The sequence below is a fragment of the Prionailurus bengalensis genome, unplaced genomic scaffold (assembly GCF_016509475.1).
Source record: "Prionailurus bengalensis isolate Pbe53 unplaced genomic scaffold, Fcat_Pben_1.1_paternal_pri Un_scaffold_67, whole genome shotgun sequence".
In the NCBI taxonomy this organism is placed as follows: Eukaryota; Metazoa; Chordata; class Mammalia; order Carnivora; family Felidae; genus Prionailurus; species Prionailurus bengalensis.
The window spans coordinates 140,191-153,878 of record NW_025091167.1 but is presented as its reverse complement, the minus strand read 5'-3'; the positions used below and the strand labels follow the sequence as shown (position 1 = coordinate 153,878).

The 13,688-nt window shown below is 48.4% G+C and overlaps 1 protein-coding gene across 1 annotated transcript in view; it reads right to left on the bottom strand.

Moving 5' to 3' along the window:
• Positions 1-13,688, bottom strand: part of LOC122478460 (solute carrier family 41 member 3-like) — a 42,700-nt gene that overhangs the window by 16,319 nt on the left and 12,693 nt on the right. The window contains exon 2 of the mRNA XM_043572057.1: positions 2,555-2,662. Coding sequence (XP_043427992.1) covers positions 2,555-2,662 — 108 coding nt within the window. The remainder of the gene's footprint in view (positions 1-2,554; positions 2,663-13,688) is intronic.

Genomic DNA, 13,688 nt, shown 5'->3' with positions numbered 1-13,688 from the left:
TTAACCTTTTGGAATTGAGCTTCAGGAAATGTTTTCCCTCATATTTCTGTGCTCTTATTTTGGTCTAGGTGGAGGCTGGCTTGGTAGCTCTGCCTTGCAGGATTACGTTCAGACTCACACTTCATTCCTCTCTGCCTTCTGTCCTGCAGATTACTTAGCACACTGGAAATTTAGGTGGAAGGAGGAAAATTTTAAATAGGACTTTAGTGATTTGCAGAATACTTTGTGTCCCTGAGTGCAGATGGCTACCAAAGTGATTAGAGCTTGTTTACAAACTGGGGCAACGAATTGGAAAGCCAACAAACCAGCTGTAAGTTGTATGTTTGAATTTACTGTAAATGCTCTTATTGTAAGTTAAGAATTGGAGAATTTCCTTAGCCTTTAGCAACCTCAACTATAATTCTTCATCATTATGTTTTAATATTATGCAGTTACCTATAACTGACAGACCAGGTTAATTGACTTTGCATCCATCACTATTTTCAACTCTTGTGGCATGCCCTAAGTCAGCACAGTAAAAGAAGCAGGTGCACAAAAATGTTCCTCTTGCCTTCTTGAGAAGGCTCTGATTCCTTTCTGTGTATTTAGCCCAGATCACGCTTGCTTTGTCTTGCATGTGAATTGCAGATCTGTTGGCTTGGTCTTTCCTACATGTTTAATGAGAACACAAGGGTTCCTGAAAGATTTCCTATAGAAGGCCAGCTCTATTGTAAGCTTCCCACTGTGAATTCTATTGTCTTCAAAATTCATTAAACAGCCACCTGTCCAACCATCTTCACTGCTAGCCACTCCAAAATATGTCTGGTTTTGGAAACCCTAGTTTCTCTAAGCAGTGCCTTCTGCATATGTAATAGAACTTGTTGGTGCCAGAGTGCTTGGGTTCTCATCTCTGTTACTGTGTCCAGCTTCTTTCCTCCTCCTGTGCCATCACACAGTGAGCCTCAGAGCCCCTGTTTGTTCACTAAAGAGGCAACTCCAGCTGAAATCACTCTTAAAATCTTATTACAACCTAGAGTAACTTTTCAAAACATGTTTCTTCTTCCTGAGTCTGTGTAAGTATCTTTTTTTTTCCCTGCAAATTCTTCTTTGTGTTGAAATTCTAACATGAATCTTGGGTATCTCTCTGGGGTACAGTGAAGTCCAGTGAAAGCCATCTTGTCTGTTTTGAAAACAAATATTATGTAACCTCTGGTAATTCTTTTTCTGTATTAATATGGACGTTCTTGAGTAAGGGTATTCATTATTGTACATGATTGCTTTGTGAAATGTGTAAATGAGATCACCTATGCAGCCTTGTTTATTTCCTCTGGTTTGTAGTGTTATTAAAAGCACATTCTATTGTAAATAAATAAAGAAATAAAATTAAAAATAAAATCAATTGTTTGAAAGATACCTCTTTTCCAACTGTATTTTGTAAATGATTATTTCTAGTGTGTACACAGAAATGCACTTCTGTACTTCCTACCTTCTGGAGGCCAGGAGTCTGAAATGCATCTTATGGGGCAAAAATCAAGGTGTCTACATGGCCTTACTCCCTCAGAAAGCTTGAGGGAGGGATCTGTTTCTTCATCTTCTCCAGCAGGTAAAGCCACATTTCCTGGCTATTCCTCCAACTTCAAACCCAGTGGCATAGCATCTTCTCTGACTTGACTTCCCTCACATGGCCTTTGCTTCTGAAACATCCCTGTCCCCCCCTTACTAGAGAGCCTTGTGATGACACTGGGCCCATGTGGATAATCCAGGATCATCTCCTGTGTCAAGGTCCTTCACTTCATCCCACCAGCAAAGACCCTGTCAACATAAGGAACTATGCACAGGTCCCACAGATTAGGATGTGGCTCTTTGGGGGCCACTGTCCAGCTAGCCACCCTTCACCCACTCTCCAGGCAGGCCCCACCTCTTTCCCTCACTATTCCAATTACATCACTCTTGTTTCAGTTTCCTGACTACAACATACCTACTCTTGCCATCAGCCTTGTTCACATCCTGAATGTGAAATGGGTTTCACAGAAGGGGAAAGAGCATTCCGCATAATAGAAGGAAAAGAACTGCAATTCTCAGGATAGCTAGGAGGGGTAGAATGAGTGACAGCCTGAGGGACAGAGTGAGTTAGGGAGTCCTGAGAAGACCCCTCTGCTGACGGGGCATTTCAGAGCCATCATAGAAAAGAAAATCCTCTAACAGATATGGATGATGTGGTGACGAAAATCCTGTTTCATCTCTAAAACCCTTCAGTAAGGCTGCATTGCTCATTACAGCTTCTGTGTGAATGTGTGGAGCCAGGCTCCGGGACACAGCAGGTTACAGGAGAAACCAAGGGCACACGGGGCTGAGCCTGGCCCTCACCAGAAGTCCAGTTGCACTGTGGAACAACAGGATAGCAGGCTGTGAGGAGCGACCAGGTGGAGCATCATGACAGAACAAAACCTCTTAACACCTGTCTTTTCAGAGAGGCAAACCCACCTGTCTAACAAGGCTATGAGGAGAAACTGGGAGGTGCCCATGTGTCCGTCCCTGGGAGGCAGGTAGCCCAGATGCTCAAATATCTACTTACAGCAGTGGAGAGTCGTGATGCCAGCGTCATTTCCAGGTTCCCCTTCAGGCCCACCAGGGGTGGCACCAACGTCAATAGGTCTTTAACCTCCACAAACACAGGCCAATGCTGGTGGGGAAAGAGTAAGATCAATCCAAACACACATATTGGCACATCTTCGAAATTTCTTGAGAGAAGTTGTGGCAAGTTACTTTAGCAGCTAGGAAAACTGGAGGCCAGACTGTGTCCGAGCCTGACTGGCGGGGTCCAGCCTGCAAACACGACATACCCAGGGTGCCCCATGTGTCTGTAGCAACAGGAACGAGTCACCAGTTTCAAAGCTGGGAGGTTTCTCATGAATGGGAGAGCTGGTGAGAACATCTGGGACAAAGGAGTGACATAGATTTCCCAGTGACCCAGAGTATCATGTGGGGACACTGGATTTGTCAAAACAGACAGAATGTAGCTCTATCCAGGTCTCTATCAAAGGTAAAAGATTAAAAAAAGTATGAAAGGGGGGCACCTGGGTCTTTCAGTCAGTTGAGCATCTGACTTCGACTCAGGTCATGATCTCACAGTTCATGAGTTTGAGCCCCACGTCGGGCTCTGTGCTGACAGCTCAGAGCCTGGACTGTGGGGGGCCGGGCCCCGGTGCCAGGCTGAGACCGGGTCGAGCAACGTTCCCTGTTGACTCAAGCCAACCCGGTGGTTCCCCCTCCCATTCCCCCACTTTCAAGGGCATACGAAAGCCTTGTCAAGGCTGAGAAAGTTAATTCCTGAAGCCTGTGGTCTGCAGGTGTTGGCAGTAATGCTACCTCCCTTTTTCTACCCCAAGTCAGATAGAAACAAACATGGGAATTGTGTTTTGCTAGCAATCTTATCAACAAGGTCTTGTGACCTGTCTAAAAATGCACAAGAAACACAGAACTAAATGTTTTGGTTGGCAGTGATTATGTGAAACCTGTTTATTCTCAGAATGGCCTGACCCGTAAGAGTCTGGATATAAAAGATTGTGTACAGCAACAATAAAGCCGTCACTTGGGCCATCAGCCCAGGGGACCCTCCTGTTCCCAAACTTTCTCTTCTCTCTTTTTTCTTGCATTCCCCTACCCTCAGGACCCTGACCTCGGTGATTGTCACGCCGGTCGCGACACTGGACCCTGCTTTGGATTCTGTGTCTCCCTCTCTCTCTGCCCCTGCCCCACTTGTGTTCTCTCTCTCTCTCTCTCTCTCTCTCTCTCTCTCTCTCTCTCAAAAATAACTTCTTTTTGAGGTGAAAATTATTCCCACCAGTTTATATGCAATTAGATTGCTTATTCCCACCCTACCCCCATCAATTTTCAATACCTCATCCGATTCTATTGACTTAATTTACCTCTCAGTACCCTATAGATTTCTGTGATCCCTACGCTAAGAGCTCCTCCTGGTTTTAGAATTCTAGACCTAAAACAACACTCCTACTGTGTTAGCTAGGAGATAGGAGCCCTGGGGTCTGGGCCCTGTTGCCTGAGACTGACGATATGGTGGGGGGAAGGAGAAGGGGGGTAGAGCCCAGGAGAGTCCTCTAAAGCAGCCCAACAAAACATCTTACAGGGTCTGGAGTGAAAGGGTCAGGCGTCCTTCATGTCCTCAGAGAGAGGAAGAGCACTCATGGCTGCCGGTTCCCTCTTTCTTTTTACCTCATTGGCAAAGCTGGGAAATTCAGAATCCAATCCCAGATCTGATGGAGCTATGAGTCTACCCTTCTCTGAAAGTTCCGAAGAAAACCATGTCACCAGGCAAGAAGGTGCTCCCACTGTCAGTGGCCTCCTGTGGCTCTCAGGCTTCCAGAAGCATTTGGCCCCTGTGCAGCTATCCCACCAGTGTGCCACAGCATGCATGGAGACGGAAGTCCCTAGCCCAGTTCCTGGCACAGGCACCCCTCCCTGGGCTCCAGCCTCCCCTGAGGCTGGCATCCTCTACCCCAAGCCTCCTCTGGCCTCCCACCTCGGCCTGCTCTCAAGCACCTTCATTTTTGCTGACACACAAGACCAAGTCCCCACCAACTCAAGTGTAAAAATAAATCCCCTCTCTCTGCATCCCATCACAGAAGCTTCCCCTTGTCTTCCTCAGCACCACTGAACTTAGTGAGTCTTGTTCTCACCCTCTCAGATGCTATGCTAGCTGCTGTCCCTCCCCACCCCATAGCAATGCCCTTTCCTTGGGCTCTTCTAACCTCCATTCTTCACTCCTTGGCTCTCTGAGCTATGGACCTCCCCCACCCCCAGTACCAGCTGGTGTTAAGCTCCAATTGTGTGACAGGCACTCCTCTGACTCCATGTAACTCCTGTGAACTCACAACCACATACCCCCAGTCCGAAACTGACCTCTGCTTATTCCATGTTGACCTCCATTGAGGGCTCCTCTTCCTCCTCCTGACCTCTTTTTCTTAATATTATTTAATTTAAAGAATTTTATTTCCTTTCTCCAGATAGGCAGGCTGCAAAGCTAGAAATTTTACCAAGGTCTAACAATAATTCTTGATTCTTCCAAATGGACACAGGCTTTTCAACTCTGGACCGTCCTTGGGTTACGTAATAGCCTTATGGAACTGATGCTCAAGAAAATAGTCCATCGTTTTCAAGAGGTCTGTCCTCTAACTCCACAGTTGAGAAACTCCCTGTTACAGAACAGACAGAACCGAGCCAAGGGTAAGGTTAGGCTGGCATCAAACCACTTACTGCTCTGCGGCACTCATGGTTCCTGACCCATCCATTCCAAGTCTGCTTTCTGCCAACGGTGGCTCCCAGAGGTCAGGAGACCAAAGGCTGTAGATCTCCTAACCTATTAATCCTGAGTCCTTCATGCTTCATCTTCATCCTCCTTCCCTGCCATTTCCTCTCCCTCCCAAGGCTTGAGTCACCTTCTACTGCACACCCTACATGACCTCACCCACAGCCATCTCCATCCTCCCTACATTAACAAGCGGCCCTAAGGGGGTGAAGGGCAGGAGGAGAGCCTTTGCATCAGTCATGTGGGTGTGGGCTGGGACACAATGATGGCCACAGAGACTTGAGAAGTCACATCTAGACACATCAGGCACCATATAACCACCAGGGGTCTATTATGGGACAAAGTCAACTAACAGGGAAGACTAAAGCAGAAAAGCAGTAGGACCCTGGATCCTCGCTGACACTGTTAATCCAGGGAACTAACAAGTACTAGAGCAGTCTGATCTGTAGCCTTCTTTATAGGAATCCTAAATGACTCTAGTCACTTGGAGTTAGGGTTTTCTGACGAAGACATTGTGCTCTGTGCTGGTGATGCTCGACATCTCTGGCTCAGATCTGTCTTCTGAGCACTGCACCTGCCTACCCAACTGCTGACTGAATCCTGACATCCCATGGGCCCTTCAAAATCAGGATTCCAGACTTGACCTTCCTTGCACAGACCCTTTGCCCTGCCCACTGTGGCTCCAGGCATCCTTGGTCTTCCAGCAGGGACTTAAGTAACCCCCCGTGTTCACTGACAGCCTGGCATCCAAGTCATGGTAACTGTCTTAATTTCCGCCACAACTGCCCTCTCTGGAAATGCTTCAAAGAAATCTTATGAGGGGCACTGGGGAGATCAAAATCAGTCAGAGTTAGTAATGGTTCTTGCACTCACGGGGCTCTGAATCACAGCCACAGCTTCCCAGCTCTTCCCTGTGGCCTTCACCCTGCTGCCACAGTTCAGTTCTGTTACAGTTATGACCCTGTCACTCAGCCCCTTGACCAGTTCTGATCCTGGGCATACACCCAATAGATCTGTCCCCTCAAAACATACAAGAAATAGACAGGAATGTCTCTGGTAATATCATGCTTCAAAAACATCCAAAACTAATGCACAGTATTAGAAGGCAGAAGACTGGCTTAGGTGGGGCAGAGGATGGAGGAGCCCGCTGGGGGCTGAAAATGCTCTTGACCTGGATGGGGATTACACAGGTGCATTTATCCTGAGATGGTCATTCAAAATCTACACATAACACATACAATTTTCAACACATCCATGATATACTTCAATAAAATACACATTTATTTTAAAACAAATAATGAGGACAAAAATCAACAACCCTTCTGCACTCAGCATACAACTTGAGCAGAGCAGACAGCCCTTCTCACAGGCTGTCCAGCACCCCACCCCATGACCATGGCCAATTGCTGTTCCTCACTCCTTGCAAATGCCCACTCATTTGTCTGTATCTCTGCACACATTGATCCCTTTGCTTGGACTGTCTGCTCTCTCTCACATCATCCCAGAAACTATTATATTATCCTTTAAGGTCCAACTCCGACTGTCCTACTAACTGCAGATTCTTTGACTCCTCTGGGAAAAATGAACTGTTCCCTCTTTCTTCACAGGCAAATGTCTGCTCACTGCTCCACTCCCTTAACACTGGCTTGTGGGATGAAGCACCTGCCTCACCCCCTAAGCTACAAAAGCCAGGGAGGCAGAGACAGGTCTGTTTCTGCTCACCATTGCACTCCTGGGGCCTGAGAGCAGCTAACACAAAATTCAACAAAATATGCTGAATGCATAAATGAGGAACCAGATGAATGAATGAATTCATCTATCCTACTCTGTGCTCAGCTACCAGCTGCTCAAAAGCAGACACCTGTCTGATTCATCTCTAATTCAGTGAAGAAAGACTACATACACTCTAACAGTTACAACCGCTGTCACTGTCTCTGGTGCCCACGGGCCTACATAAACCCCCAAGAAGGCCTGAAAGGATACACAAGACATGATAATAGAAGCTTCCTCCAGGGATGAGATTGAGGGCTGAAATACTTATTTTATAAAAAAGAGAAACATGGGCTCCTGGGTGGCTCGGTTGGTTCAGCATCCAACTTTGGCTCAGGCCATGATCTCATGGGTCACGACTTCAAGCCCTGCATTGGGCTCGCTGATACCAGCTTGGAGCCTGCTTGAGGTCCTCTTTCACCTTCTCTCTCTGTGCCTAGCCCCCCAACAGCCACACTCAAAAATAAACATTAAAAAAAGAGAGAGAGAGAGAAACATTTATATATACCTTACTTGTGTATCTGAAAAATAATTTTTTGAAAAAAAACTGAACTGATACTCTCTGGCCCCTTACTGGGCCCCAATCCCTGGACCCAACTATAGACTGACCCCAAACACCATAAACAGAGAGACTCCTGACCCCAAATCTACAGTAGGTAAAGTTAGCACCTAACCAGTACTCTTGGGGCCAGCCCACTATGCCAGAGATAGCCACGAGGCGCTCCTGCCAGGAGGTTATCCCTGCTTCAGGCTCATGGGGGCTATGGGGCCCCAGAATGTGGCAGCCTGGGTATAGTGGGAGCCAGGCCACCCTCCTGTTATGGAATTTCACCCTGGAACAGTATTGACAAGGCCACATCCTGCACCACTGAGTGGGGGTGACCAGGGAGGTGGTGGTGCACGTGCAGGAGCCACGAAAACCTGAGTGCCCTTGACCTGCGAGTCACTGCACATTTGCAAACTGGAGGGAAAGAATGAGCTGTGTCTTCCAGGGCTGTTATCTGTTCCTCCCAAATGCTGGGCCTCCCAAAGCTGGATGGCTCAAGGCCTGGATTTGCAAAATTGCCCAAGTATGCTCTGGGCCTCCTTCCCAAGACATCCCCTTTTCTTCATGCTAGACTCCCAGATGGAGACTTAACACAAGGTCAGGAAACGGCCCTCCAGTTGGAGGCACTTCCTCCTGGACTGGCCTCCTGTGTCACCCCTGCTGATGGTCAGGTACAATCCCGAGCCCTTCTTCTCCTGACATCCCATCCAATCTTCCAGACTCTGCTGAGATCCCCCAACTGACTGATATATAACCTCTCAGGCTGCAGCAACTGAAGGACATGCACTGTGGTGTAGGGGCTCAAAACCATGTTCCATGAAGTGGCCATGGAAGGTCAAAACAGAGACACAGGGCAGAGTCTTTCTCTGGAGAAGGGTCTTAGGAAGGGGGTGAAAGACTATTAGAACAGCCCAAGGGGTGAAGCTCTGAGGTGAGAGAGATGGGGATCTAGGATGCAAGCCCAAATGAATGCTTTCTAACAGCAAGTTGGCCAGTACACAAAGGGCTGCCCTAGCCCCAGGTAGGGTGAGTGTCCCATCCACTTAAGTCTGAAGGCAGAGCCATCAAGAGCCTCATCCAGAGACCAGGGGACAGGGCGGGTGTTGATAACCCCTCTTCAACTCACACACAGTTGCACAAAGAATGCTGAACTGTCATCAGGAAGGAGATGCTTTGTGGAACTGAGGAAGGCACTGCACTAGCTGCAATGTCCCCATGGGCTGCAAAACTAAATTTAAATTTAATTTCACTGATTAAAAAGCACATTACAGGGGCACCTGGGTGGCTCAGTTGGTTGGGCATCTGACTCTTGATTTTGGCTCAGGTCATGATCCAGAGTCATGGGATCGAGCCACACATTCGGTGCTGTGCTCACAGCAAAGAGCCTCCTTGGGATTCTCTCTCCCTCTCTCTGCCCCTCCCTCCCTCACTCAGGTACACACATGCACACACTCTCTCTTTTAAAAAAAATATAATAAAAGCACATTACATAGCAAGATCCCATATATTTATGTTTACACATTCTTGATAGACATGCACCATGATGTTGATAGAGATTATGGGCACCCTTCCTTCTTCACTTGTGCATATTTTCTAATTTTTCTATCTCACACTAACTCTATAAAAATATTTAGGTAGACAGAGCAAACCCTCAATGATTCAAACAGCATTACGTGAACAAACCCCAGGGCATAAAGAGACCAGGAGAAGTGAATGCCAGAGTGTGTGCTCGTTTAAGGGCCTCCCCACAATGCTTCTAATCAACAGAGACCACCATATCCCCACACTCGTCTGGACCCCAGCCCGGGATCTGGACCTTTTCCCCTCACTGAAGAGCCCCACAGAGATTCTGGGGACTGGAGGGAACAGTGCCCATCACCCTTGGAGTCACAACACGAAGCACACTGGGTGTCTCACCCTCACAACCCAGTGAGGTCGGTGCATTCATTAGCCCCATCTGTAGATGGGGAAACTGATACGGGGGAAGCTAATGAATTCCCTCAAGTAGTAAGTGAATGGCAGAGGGTTTGAACCCCTCCAGGCCCTGCCTGATGAATCTGGAAGGAAAATGGTTTGAGCTAGGCTAACGTGGTTAGTGTGGGCTGACCTTGGAGAGGGTCATCAGAAGCTTCTTTGAATTTCAGACCCGAGGCCCCCCGGAGGATCCTCCTGCTGGCACCACTGAGCCCGGGAATCCTGGGCTGCACCCCGACTCAGGGCCTCTGGTGTTCCCTGGCCTATCATATCTGTGATGCCTAGGGAGCCTGGTTTCCCACCCCCCTCCCCCCAGGCCCCCAAATGCCCGGTACGCACTTGGATAGTGTTCATCACCAGGCCGGCTGTCAACATGCCCAAGCCTGAGAGCAGAATGGGCACCATGATCTGGCACATGATAGAGAAGACGGCCTCAGGGAAGACCCCATGGGGGGACCGGGTGAGTTCACAGCTGAAGCCTCACAACTTCTTGCCCTGGAAGCAAAACTGCAGGTTCAACTGGGTGACCACCATGATCAGGCTGCCAACCATGTTCACAGGAGCAAGACGTCCACTTGTGTCCTCTGTCTTCCTCCTGCACCAGGATATGCTTCCAAAGATGTACACATAGGGAATGCTTCCAGTGCCCTGAGCCGTTGGCAGGATCCCCGAATGCCCCTCAGCCAAGGGCCAGAGCAAGCAAGGAACAAAGGCCAGTGTGACTCAAGGCCTCATGTGGGGCCTTGGCGAACTCCTGCTGTCTCTCCACCCGCTACAGATCAGGTTCTCCTCAGAGAGTAGCTGCTCTGTCATCTAGGACGTCCCTCAGCTAAGTCTCTCACAGTGACCTTGATAGCATCCAGCCTTCCAGCCTACACTGGCTTGGGCTAGACCCAGGGAGACAGAACCACGAGGCCTGACCTTGGTGAGGGCCACAAAGAATCCTGCCCGCCTCTGCACACACTCCCCAGTTGCTTCTACTCTTGGCAGACAAAGGCCTGGAGAAATCTCAGCCTAAAGGACCCACTCTTACAGCCCCCCTGAGGAGTTTCATGCCTCAAGGTTGAGAGGGCTGCAGGTACCCAAGAAAGAAGCCACATCCTGTGATCATCTTGACTTCAGAATCCAAGGGCTCTTGACCATATGAAGAAGCTATGTTCACAGAGGAAATGCAGCCCTCTTTACTCTCAAGGGCCCAGAAAACTAATAAACACACTTCCAGGGGCACCTGGGTGGCTCAGTCGGTTCAGTGTCTGACTTTGGCTCAGGTCATGATCTGATCAGGTCATGATCAGGTCTGTGAGTTCAGGTCTGTGAATTCAGGCCTGGCGTTGGGCTCTGTGTTGACAGCTCAGAGCCTGGAGCTTCCTTCTGATTCTGTGACTTCCTCTCTCTCTTCCCCTTCCCTGCTCATGCTCTGCTTCTCTTTCAAAAATAAACATAGGGGCACCTGGGTGTCTCAGTCGGTTAAGTGTCTGACTTCGGCTCAGGTCATGATTTCGCAGTCTGAGTTTGGGACCTGCATTGGGCTGTGCTGACAGCTCGGAGCCTGGAGCCTGCTTTGGATTCAGTGTTTACCTCTCTCTCTGTCCCTCCCCCACCTATGCTCAGTCTCTCAAACATAAAATAAACATAAAAAAAATTTTTTTTTAAAGATGCTTCTGTAGAGACTCCACTCTCATCCATTACAAAGGTTAGACCAGCCCTGATACCCAGCTTACTGCCGCCTTCCAGAGAGTAGGCTTGGATATCACCTTTGACTGCCAGCAAGTCTAGTGTTGGGTGTGCACTGGGCATTCCACAGGTAGCAGGGATGGAATGTCAGGCATGAGGGTTGGCTGGAACAGGGATCAAGGTCACAGCCAGAAGAAGCCCAAGGCTGAAGGTCAGAAGCACACTCACCTACTGACCCTGTGGGACTTCTCCTGGACCAGGATCCTGATCTGAGCCTCAACTTCTGCTCCTGTTCCTAAACCAGGGCCCTCTTGGGCAACCTCCTGGTTCCCCTCTGTTGGATAGTCTATCCCACAGTCAGGTCCCATCCCCTTAGCCTGGAGTTCACAATCTAGATCCTACTGACCTCCCCAGGCCTATCCACCTCCCTCCCAGCTCCAGCCAAACTTCTCCAACAACTATTTTCCTCATGCCCCAAATATTCCTCTCTCTACATCTGTCCTCAAACAATTCATTTGCTCATTCATTCAATAGATATTTTTAAGCCCTTCCTTGGAGCCAGACATAATGAGCTCTAAACTTCTTGGACATTCTCCCATTGGGAGTTGGAGTTTCTGTCTCCTCCCTTCAACCTGTGACTGCTGGACCAGTAAAACACAGTGGAAGAGACACTGTGTCAGTTTGGTTCTTGAGAAACAGTCTCCGCTTCCCATCTCTTGAGATGCTCATACTTGAAACCCAGATACCATGCTATGAGGAAGCCCAAGTAGTCACACAGAAAGGCCACGTATGAGTGTTCCAGCTGAGGATCCAGGTGACAGCAGCAACTGTCATGTCATGTGAGTGAGCTAGCCTGGATTGGGTACGATGCTTGGCAAGCCACCGCAGCAGATGCTGCACACAGCAGACATCCATTCTCACAGAGCCCTATTCGAACTGTAGATTCATGATCAAACTGAATGACTAGCTTTAAACAAGCCACTACATGTGGATGCAGTGTGTTGCATAGCAATAGATAATTGGGACATCTGGGGAACCTCATCCCCACCCTTTACTTTTCTCATCTCAGAGAAACTAACAATTTCCAAACCTCTCTCTAGTCCAGACCCCTCCCCTGAGCTTTCAGGCTCTGTGTAGCCCCTGTATAACTCAATTAGTCTTTCATGTTTGTTCCTTCCAACTCCTCCCCCAAGCCTCTTGCCTCAATAAATGGTTCTGCCAGAAGCCCAAACTGCACTCTGACTGCCCGTTCCCCAACCAACTCAACCCCACATCAAATCTGCCTGTCCCCATGTCTTTCCCCTCCTCTCCAGTTCATGGACACCACCTTCACCATAGCCCTTAACTACCTCCTAACCCTTCTGTCCACCAAAAGTAATACCTGCTCTTTAACACCTTATATTACATCTTCAAGTGACCTGCTTGCCCAAATATCCTCAATAGCTGTCAACTCATTACCTGAGAGAGTTCAGATTTTGTGGCCAGACATTCAAGGTCTCTCACAATTTGGGGGGGAAAGCATCCTTTTGAGCCCTCTTTCTGCCTAGTACATGATCATCCACCGCATGTCTTAAAAGGCGCTTCCTGTGGACCCTCACATGGGCTGTGCCTATGTTCACACTACTCCCTCTGCATGTTCCACTCGCTGCTCAGGCCAAACTCTTGCCAAACCTCATGGCCAACTGAGGTGCCCTCTCATCTCTGAGGCCATTCCAGTGTCCTGGCCAGAGCCTAACATCTTACCCAGAATTACCAAAGCTCTTTTTTGAACCCCTCTGAAGGAAGTCCACATATGCCTAATGACATAATGAAATGCACATACATCAACACTCCCATCCCAAAGTGTACTCCTCTTGAGGTGGAGTCTGGTTGATTCATGGCCACAATCTTTCAGAGCAGGGGAAAGTATTCATTCACTTACTCCACAGATTAGTACTGAGGGCCTTATGTTTGCCAGACTCTTGGTCTAAGTGTTGTGGTACATCTGTTAGCTGAACAGCACATACTTAGAGCTTTTCAGTGTGGCAGATAATCATAAAAATGGAAATGTAATTATGACCTGTGGTAAGTGCTCTGAAGGAAACCCAAGGAATGGGAGCAAGAAATGAGGATCAACCAACCATACACAGCACCCAATGACCTGCAAATGAAGGAATGAACAAATGAATGAAAGATCTCATTCCCTTGTGTACCCATCTGTGCCTCTCACTGCCCTTTCACACTGATTTCATGTTCAATCACCAAACTTTCAAAATATCTCTAGGATATCCAGCAGGAAGTACACCAGTTTTGCAAATGAGAAAACAAAGGCCCTGAGAGCGTTTACCCAAGACCACACCGCAAGTCAGTATCAGAGGCAGGACTAAGACCCTCAGCTCCCAACTCTGGGGGCAGACTGCCTCCACCACCCTCCATGCT